We start from the raw sequence: 10000 nt of genomic DNA on the forward strand, positions 1-10000 counted from the left end.
ACTTCACATTTGTCATCTAAATGAGTCCACAGTGAAAGGATCTTTTTTACAGGGTAACGTTGCACAGTTCCTTAGAATCGGAATGTAAGGGGAAAACGTTTTGAGAGTTCACGACACAAGGTGATCTACAACAGCGCTACAGTCCGATCAAAGCACAAGGCGAGCGCTTCAAAATAAAAGTCTACTGTAATGCAATCTGGTCTGGCTTTTATAGTGATCATCAAGGGCGTTATAACATTACAAAAAGGCCCGACAACACATGAAAGAGCCCAGAGGATCTCCCCTGAGATGGTGAGCTGCGCTCTGATCTCAGTGACTTCACGGAGAGTCCTGTGATTCAGAGTGCTGGTGTGATGAGAACCGTGGGTTTGGCAGATGCTGCCATGCCATTTTGACCTCAATTTTTTTTGGATTGGTCCAACTGTTGAGGCTGGGACTCGGTGATGCCAATGACAGCTCCTTACCCTGTAACTGGAAGCTACAGGGTTTCCATTTAAAAGGAAAATACGAGAAGAGGGATCCCTTTCTCCGGGCCATTGTTTTAGCAAGTATTGAACGCTACTCTGGTCATTTGAATTTTTTTTTTAAAAAGTACCCAATTCAACTTAGTTCTTACCATTCTCATATGAAGTTATTCAACCCAACCGAACTTGGTAATATTAAGTTAAAACTCATAACAAAGACTCCTAGCAATGTGTAAACCTGCGGTTCCTAGCTCTATACCGAAGCACCCTTCCTCTAAGGATGTGGATTTTGGCAGAGAACCATGGTACTTATCCTTGATATATTCCACCTGTCCTGGAAGACTAATTTCCCCTATAGTTAAAGTCACATTAACCTTTTCACACATACTTAGTACGCGGCCTCTGAAGTGAATATTAAAGATGAGAAGATAGACATTTGGGTGTGGATTATGGAGCTTGTTTGTCAAACTACTGTCCTGGGAGGTTAACATTACATTTACATTGGGAGGTCAACCAATAATCACAGATATATTTGTATATATGTACATGTCAAATATTTGGCAAGGACAATAGCCATGTCTGGAAAGCCCCAACACTGTGTTGCCCAGAACAATTTAAAAAATACCTTTGTTTTTTTCACATTTTTCTTTGACGTTTTTTAAATAGCCTAAGAAATCATATTAACTCGACCTTCGCAAAATTGAGGTATGAATTGAGTAGCATCAAAGCATAGCGGGCGCCGACTCAAAACCAGCGATATTCAATCACGCTGATGCATGTCAATGCTAATGGCCGCACTTTAGCAAACGGCCCCTGATTATTGACTTGGGAATAACCGCAACAAGAGCACTATTGTTGCACTGCTTGGCTAGTGCGGTGCTAGCTCTGGAGGATTTCATCATCGGCTATGCCGTGGATAATTTTCCACTGGAGTCCCCGTTGTCGTGCTCTGACGGACCCGCTGGGCCAAAACAGAACCAGTGGAAAAAGACAGACAACTGTGATGAGAGAACCCCCCCCAGCATCACACCTCTTTAGACACCTCCTTCATTCATCGCGTTAAATGGCCGTTTGGCTAATTCCTTTGTTTTTTATCGTTAATTCATTGTTGAATGTGTGATAGCAAGTTCATTTATTGCTAATGCTTGAAGGGTTTCAGCCAATTTCTTCTGTCATATTGCCAAGAGATCTAGCTGATTCATTTATATACTTCATAATTATAAAAGTGCTCAAACCAATTCCCTCATCCATAATTGTAATTAGTTGATTGATTGATTCAATTATCTTGTTGTTTCATTCATTCATCTTTCATTATGATCCTAAAAACAACAGATACAGTTCTGCTAATTAGGGTCCGGGCAGCTAAGCTGCCGGGAACCTATTGTATTCCTAGGAATTCTTTCTTCTTCCAAGGAAGTCATACTTCCCATGGGTGAAAACTCACCAAACTATGCACAAAGGTCCAGTCCCATGCCAGATTCACTCAACTCCAAGGACATGTGCCCCCCCCTCCTAGGGGGGGCACAATAAGCGTTTAAATTTAAAAACTTAAAAAATTCCTACCAAACCAACGGTAGATGCTACAGTGTTGAAACTTCACCACAATGTAGCCTCAATACTGCTGAAACTTTTGTCCACTTAAACTCATTACAAATTATGAAGTCCATCACACGTTTTTTTCAATAACTGTAAAACTTTTAAAATGTATCTCCTCCCACAATTTTTGCTCAATTGTCACCAAACTTGGTACAGAGCATCTCCAGACCGTCCTCAACAAAACTTGTTTCTCGGATTTTTGATTAAGCAAAAATTGATCCTACAGTGCATGAAAACGTATGACTGTAAACAGTACTGTAAACGTATACCATCAAATTCTTGATAAATACATTTTCAATCTTCCTGAAAAAAATTGAGAATATTCTGGAGTCATGGTTGATGAAGTTTGGCAAATATCAGAATTTTATCTCAAAAACTGAATTTTTGAGAACATTTTGAATTCTGCTCTCATGGGAACAACTGCAGCCAATGTGAGAGTGGAATTTTTAAACATCATATTTTCTCTTATGAAGCAAAACACTTATCATTAAAAACAAATCACCAACATTTCCATGCTGTCAAGATGCAATTTTTGTATTATCAGATTTTTGTTTAGATGACTGAATTTCTGAAATTTTGACCATTTTTTAAATTTGCCTTTACAACAGCTGTCCGGACACTGACTCCTTGAGTTTATTTGAGAAGACACACACCATGTCTCACTTCCAGATAATTAGCTCACTGAGTTAAGCGCTGGTTTGTGGTGCGAGGGGATGTGGGTTCAAGACCCAGCAAGGGTGATGATGATAATAACACATAAAAATGCCAGAAGTCCTCATAGTTAATCACAGCAAGCCTCCAAATAAAAAATACAATTATAGGTGCTGCGCAGCGATGGGTCGGTTCCGGGCAAAATTTGGCAATTGAGCAACAAACGGGAATAGGAAGACAGGATAGTAATAATCATTATGAGTCTGAAAAGCTGGAAAAGCATAATTGGTCTTTGAAAAAACAGAGTGAAGGAAAAAAAATGTACATAACTTTCTCCAATGTTGGGGCTACAGTTAAATGGAAGTTGTGAAGCTGTCGCATATGGTTGATTTCGTATGAATTTTCAAAGTTTTAAAATTTAGACATTTGCTGTAGCGCCACCATCAGGACTATTGTCTTTTGTGTGCAGAGTTTGGTGAGTTTTCATTCATGATGATTTTCTCAGAAAAAGAAAACAACCTAGGAATACAATTGTGTCCTGGATTCTCTTTTTTTTTTATTCAGAGGTGTGCTGTCTCCATCAAGAAGAATTTATATTTCTAAATGAGGCCATCTGGTATTTTGATGAGGTATCAACTTCATTCTAACTGGGTTTTGAACAACCTGTGGCAGAATATTATATTATATTGAGAATATTCTGGAGTCATGGTTGATGAAGTTTGGCAAATATCAGAATTTTATCTCAAAAACTGAATTTTTGAGAACATTTTGAATTCTGCTCTCATGGGAACAACTGCAGGTCCCTTCAAAGGCAGACTTTTTTTCAGGTTCGGAATGGCACCCCTTTTTCAAAAAATCATTATGGGCTGGCACTCCGAAACAAAACAACAAAATGTTCTGAATTGTGAGTTCGAGACCCAGCAAGGGTGGTGATGATGATGATGATGATGACAGATCAAAATGTCAGATGTCCTCAACATGAAACACATGACAGTTGTACTGATGGTGGCATCACAGCAAGCCTCTAAATTTAAAAATCCAAATAGCTTGGACTGGACCATGTGCGAAGGCTCCTAACATCTTAGACTCATAGTAGATGTTTGACAAATACATATCATAATTTTACCTCAAAAACTGATTTTTCTTTTTACTGTGGTTTCAAATCTGCCTGCACGACAGTGAATGGCTTACTCAATTTGTGAAGCCACTGTTGAAATGCCACTTGCCAATTAGCTCAGTGCGATAGACAATGGTCTTTGGTTCCAGAGGTTGTGGGTTCAATCCTCAACTGGTGCAAATTGAACATTATAAGGTCAACTGTCCTGTCTTCCTATTCTCCTGTTTGTTGCTCAGAATTTGCCAAAATTAGCCCGGACCCGACCCATTGCTGCGCAGCAGCTATAATTCATCCATTGAAACCGCAAAATGGAGTTCAGATAATTTATCCAATCGTAGTGCTGAATGCAGTTTAACCTATTCATCTATGATAATGCTAAAAGCACTTCAGCTAACTCAATCCTAATGCTAAAGTTGCTAAAATTGCTAAAGGAGCAAAAGGTGTTTAAGGTGCTTAAGTTGCTAAAATTGCTAAAGTTGCTAAAGGTGCTAAAGTTGCTAAACGAGCTAAAGGTGCTAAAGTTGCTAAAGTTGCTCAACAAGCTAAAGGTGCTAAAGGTGCTGAAGGCTGTTTGTCGGTAGTCCCACCTGTCGCTGTGTGGGGAGTCGCCCAGAGAGTCGAAGGACTCTCCGTACTGCAGACCTGGTCGGTGGGGGTCGGAGAAGACGCAGTGCGCGGCGCGACGGGCCCGGGCCTCCATGCAGGCGGGGCTGCTGCACTTACTGGTGCCCACCGAGGAAGACATCATGCCTGGGGAGTCTGATAGGATGCTGCCCGAGTGGTCCAGGCTCCATGTCCGCTCGTCGTGTCTGGAAACCCACAGACACACGCGAGACAGTTATACAGAGATACAGAGTTTCAACAGACAGAGAGTTATCAATCAATATAAAGCTATCACCAGACGGAAAGTTATCAACAGACAGAAAGTTACCAACAGATATAATATATCTGTTGGTATTACTCTGAGTAAAGGTATTATTATTATGTATTATTAAATGGAAATAGTTTAAAAAAAAAGTTAAGTAGATAACTGAAATGAAGTACAACCAAAGCTCAACAACAGCAGATTATAAAAATGAAATGTCCGGAAACATGTAACTCCAAAGTTGGGAGCAGATTTGGATAAGCATATTGTCACACGGTAACAGACAGCATTTGGTGGACGACTTTATCCAAAGCGTTCTTAGCATGGTTGTCCCCAGTGGGCATCCAGCCCCTAACCCTGGTGGCGGTGTTAACGCCGCACTCTCCCGGGTGAGATAGACAGGACCCGTAAACGTTTCTGTGTTCGTCTTTCAACAAGGGTCACGAGGAAGACACACACAGAGCTACAGGGCCGCTAGGGCCCGAGTGGGACTGGAACCCAGGCAGCCAACAGGGACATTCCCTTTATATTTTTGTTCCACTGGCAACGAACAGAGGAACTTAACAACTTCAGTGTGTGTGTGTGTGTGTGTGTAAGCATGCCTGTGTGTGCATAAATGTGTGTGCGTGTGTAAGTATTCGGTGTGTGTGTGCATACACACACACACACACACACACCCATTAACACGTTTGTGTGCATGTATGTATGTGTGTGTGTGTGTGTGTGTGTGTGTTCATGAATATATATGTGTGTCTGTGTGTGTGTGTGTGTGCACGTATACATGTGTGTGCATGTGTGCACGTAGGTATTCGGTGCGGTGTGTGTGTGTGTGTGTGTGTGTGTGTGTGTGTTCATGAATATATGTGTGTGTCTGTGTGTGTGTGCACGTATACATGTGTGTGCGTGTGTGCACGTAGGTATTCGGTGCGGTGTGTGTGTGTGTGTGTGTGTGTGTGTGTGTGTGTGTGTGTGCGCAAGCGTGCTAGGAGAGGAGCAAGGAGGGGCCCTACCTGTTGGTTGATGAATGGGCTCGCGTGGAAGAGTTGTGAGATCTGGAAGAGGCATGGCTGCCGCGGAACGAGCCTTCGGGGGCGGGCCGCAGGACGCGCTCCGTGGCCGGGAGGTTCTTTGATATGTACTGCAGGGCCCAGATGGATCGGGCAGATGGTGAGAACCAGAGGACCACAAGAACCAGGAGAAAAGGGGGACAGGAGGGAACAGGGGGACCGTGTGTGTGTGGGTGTGTGTGTGGGTGGGTGATGTGTCCGTGTACAAGACCATTACATTAAGTCACGGAGCAGATGCTTTTATCGGAAGAGACTTACAAGAAGCGAGGCATGGGTGAACAATCAAAGCGTACCATCAGAGCTGCGGTGGCTACAAAAGGGAGAAGACAAAAGTGCAGCGTGGCCTAGTTTCTAAAAACAACAGCTAGACAGAGTGGCAGAGTGGCAGAGAGGAAGCGTTCTGTAGTAACACTCCTGAACTCATGTACTCGAGATGAGGGGGGGGGGGGGGAACAGAGAGAGGAGGAGGAGGAGGAGGAAGAGGAGGAGGAGAAGAAGAGGTGGAGAGAGAGGATGTAGGGGTGGAGGTAGATTAAGAGAGAGGAGGAGGAGGAGGAGGAGGAAGGGTAAAAGTGGTTGGAGAGAGAGAGGATGTGGAGGTGGAGGTAGATAAAGAGAGGAGGAGGAGGAGGAGGAGGACTCACGTCAACCATGGGTAACTCCTCAGGTCCGGGTCCCGGGTGGTTGGGTCCGTTGGCCAGGTTCCGGTTGGGGTGTTCCGGAAACATGTTCTGTCGCAGGTGATTGTGCATCATCCTCCTCTGTCTCCTGAAGACACACCAGACACACATCATCCTCCTGTCGGCCGTGACGCTAACATCTGTCTAACGATGCTATCAATCAGTGAACAGTGAGCATCCAAGAACGAGCGGGAAACCAAACATTCTCATGTTTTCAACCAGCAGTTCCTAATAACAAAAGTATTTATCTATCTATCATCTATTTATCTATCTAAACCTTTTTGCATTAGCGCTAAATTCATCACGCAGTATGCTTGTACCGCCAAGGACTTGACAAGCAAATCAAACTTTTCAATTATTTACATACAGGCATTTAAGTATACCATCAAATATCGCTAACTGATCAGTCAGCAATCTCCCCCCCGCGAGCCGATATGCATATGGGATGGGCCCGCCGTTGGGAACTGACTGGTTTGAACAGAGTTTGAGACAGCCAGAGGGACCTCCTCTCCAGCCCTGTCGACTCACTTGGTTTTGCAGTAGGCCACGACGCACACAATGCCTACCACCAGCAGAGCCACGCAGATACCCGTGATTGTCAGGACTCGCTTCTGGTAGAGCTCTTCTGCCTCTGTGGATGTCACACACACACACACACACACAGACGTTAAAACCCCTTGCCCAGCAGCACGCCCACACACACACACACACACACACACACTCACCCAGGTTACAGAGAGAAAACATACATATTTAATATTGGTGTATTTATATCCAGCCTACTCTGCCTGACTGCGCTCACGGTGGACAGGTCTGCTCTGCATTATTACACTACAGGGAGACGTCTGCCCTACGCTATTACAGTGTATGGCTACCACAGCATTAGATTGTATTTGATGGGTTCTCTATAGGTCAAACGTAAATAGAAGCATCTCCACCTAATACGTGCTCATTGAAACTGAGCTATTAAGGGTTGAAACTGTCCCTGGAAGATTGTTGTTCTAGAAATGTCTTGTGTATTGAGAATTTGTTGAATTAGTAATAGATAGCAATACAATCCAGGGAGAATGGAAGCATTTCAGACCTGCTACGGTTGATCTTCCGCTAAAAACATTTTCCTGATTGTTAATGTGTGCCCTGAACAAAGCTTTCTTCTGCACAATTTTGAAGGATTTCTTTTATAGATAAATCCACAGCATCACTAATCATTAAATATAAGCAGTGACTGAACGGCTGTAGTGTTTTATCGTTGTTATTGTTGATCATTATTTTATTATTTCATTATTTGTGCTTTTCCAGAAAAGTGCTTGAGTCAGTTTGACGAGGAGGAGACTTAATCCCGAGCCACCTCTCTACAACCCCTCTCATTCGCCAGCATCACTTCAAAAAGCTGACACGCCAAAACTTGGGTTTCTTAAGTCCTTTGTAAATCTCTCAAAGGCTAGTCTATTTTTAAGCGGCCGATGCAGATGTTATCCCACCGATACAACAAGTCTAACTTTGAGAGTGGGTATTAATAACAAAAACAACGACTCGGGACGTTTCCACGCTTTGAGTCACTGAAGACACTTTTGAGTCTAGTGCGAAGTACTCAAGACACTTTTCTGGAAAAGGCATCAGAAATGTACACAGAATGGAAGGTGGGGGGCGGGGGAGGGTGGAGACAGAGACAGGTCACATGGTTTTGGTAGATCTACATTCAGCATGACATGCTCGTGCTGATACGATCAAATCAAACAGCGCTAATCCCTGTCCAAAAAAACATACATCTAGTCTAAGTTATAAACAAAATGGGATGTATGAGAGGATGCAATGAAGATGGGACGAGACACGGTCACATGGATGAGCAAGGGAAGTGGAAGAGGAAGTTAACAGAGAGAAGGACGACTCAGGGGGCTCACGGGAGAGAGGACGAATGAGAGGGGAGGACAGAGCGCGGAGAGAAGCAGAGATGAGGAGAAAGGAGGAGACTCAGACTTGTTGCTAGACTACATGGGATGCAGGTCAGGTAGGAGGAGGAGGAGGAGGAGGAGGAGGAAGAGGAGGACGTGGAGGAGGAACATCACAACATGAACCGGGGTATTAACCATTCGTGCTGGGGGGGTGTACCGGACGTCCTATACGCAGCACTCACCCTGCACACATGTAGAGCCAACCCCCGAGCTACAGGGTGACCAATGGTGCGCAGCACTGTGTCTACAAGAATACATTATTCTAATACTCCATTGCACGTACTGTAAATAGTGCTCAAAACACTACACAAAGTGTGTGTGTGTGTGTCTGTGAGGGGTGAGGGGTACCACCACTCACCCCCTTGCAGTGGTTAGCGTCCACCTGCAGGGTGCACAGCTGCCAGTGTGTGACAGAACACTCCGCCACACACAGTTTGGTCTACAGCCACAGGAGCAGTGGCTCCTGTGTGACCCCACACAGCACAGCTTTGCCGGGAACATTTTATTTAGCTCAACGGCATGGAGTATTTCCACCCCCCCCCCCCCCCCCCCCCCCGCCTGTATTAAGTTAGTAATAAATATTTCCTTATCATTATGCTTTCGATGAGAGCTGCAATACAAGACATCCATGTCAATGACTGTTGATGATGCAGGGCGAGTTGCATTGTGGGTAGCTCCCCCCCCCCCCCCCCCCCAGGCTTCTAGTTATAGGTTATAGCAGGACTCGCACCAGGCACAGGGGGTTGGTTAATCACGGGCTCATTGGTTTTCATGGGTTTCATGGGCATGGGTTGAACAAGGAGGGGAGGGAGGGAGGGTGGAGGCGAGGGTTGGGGGTTGGGGCGAGGGGGGGGGGGGTTAGGATGAAGACGACATCTACAGTTCTAGGCTTGCGTCAAACCAAAACAGATGGCTCCATACCCATAAACTCAATCCCAAGATGCTCTGCGTGTGCAGAGGGGTTGGCGAGGAGGGGAGTGGGGAGGGGGGGGGGGGAGAGGGGGAGATTGGTAGGACAAAAAGAAACAACAGAAGAAGATTAAGATATAGTGGCACACACCTTGTGACACACACAGATATAAACAGGACAACACAGATACTGAAACAACCAGAGCGATAGGTCCATTCAGGGAGGAGTAGGTTATAGTCAAAACACCTTGATCAGTAGGAATGTTTTTATTTTTTTCTCGATAGTTCTCCCTGCAAGCAAAATCAGTGGCAAGACAACCGCGTTGTTTCCCAGCATGCATCACCAGATTAAAAAAACAATCATCGAGCAGCTCTCAATCCAACATATAACATACAATTAACACAAACCCTGGTTATTTGTTGCAAGTTGTTAAATGTGTTCATGCACTAAATAGATCTGTTATCACCTTGCTTTGGGCAATGCATGGGACTCAGGCATCTACTTTGAAGCTACGATGTTTATTTGAATAAAACAACTTTCAATTTTATATTTCTTTTTTTTTTTTACATTTTGAAATAAATCAAGTCTGTGTGTATATTCCCGCGTTGAGATTTATGTGCGTCTGACACCGTTTGGAACGGCTTGACTTAAGTATTTCAGAGGGCCAAGAGAGAGAACAAACTGGAACCTGCTCCAGG

The 10000-nt window shown here is 44.3% G+C and overlaps 1 protein-coding gene across 1 annotated transcript in view; it reads right to left on the reverse strand.

The window, feature by feature from the left end:
- Positions 1-10000, reverse strand: part of LOC311353903 (pro-neuregulin-2, membrane-bound isoform-like) — a gene marked incomplete at both ends in the record, with an annotated part of 48105 nt that overhangs the window by 1098 nt on the left and 37007 nt on the right. Inside the window, 4 exons of the mRNA XM_084473701.1 lie at positions 4416-4637; positions 5704-5831; positions 6405-6528; positions 6969-7071. Coding sequence (XP_084329827.1) covers positions 4416-4637; positions 5704-5831; positions 6405-6528; positions 6969-7071 — 577 coding nt within the window. The remainder of the gene's footprint in view (positions 1-4415; positions 4638-5703; positions 5832-6404; positions 6529-6968; positions 7072-10000) is intronic.

Source organism: Micromesistius poutassou (assembly GCF_964030765.1).
Source record: "Micromesistius poutassou genome assembly, chromosome: 10".
Classification (NCBI taxonomy): domain Eukaryota; kingdom Metazoa; phylum Chordata; class Actinopteri; order Gadiformes; family Gadidae; genus Micromesistius; species Micromesistius poutassou.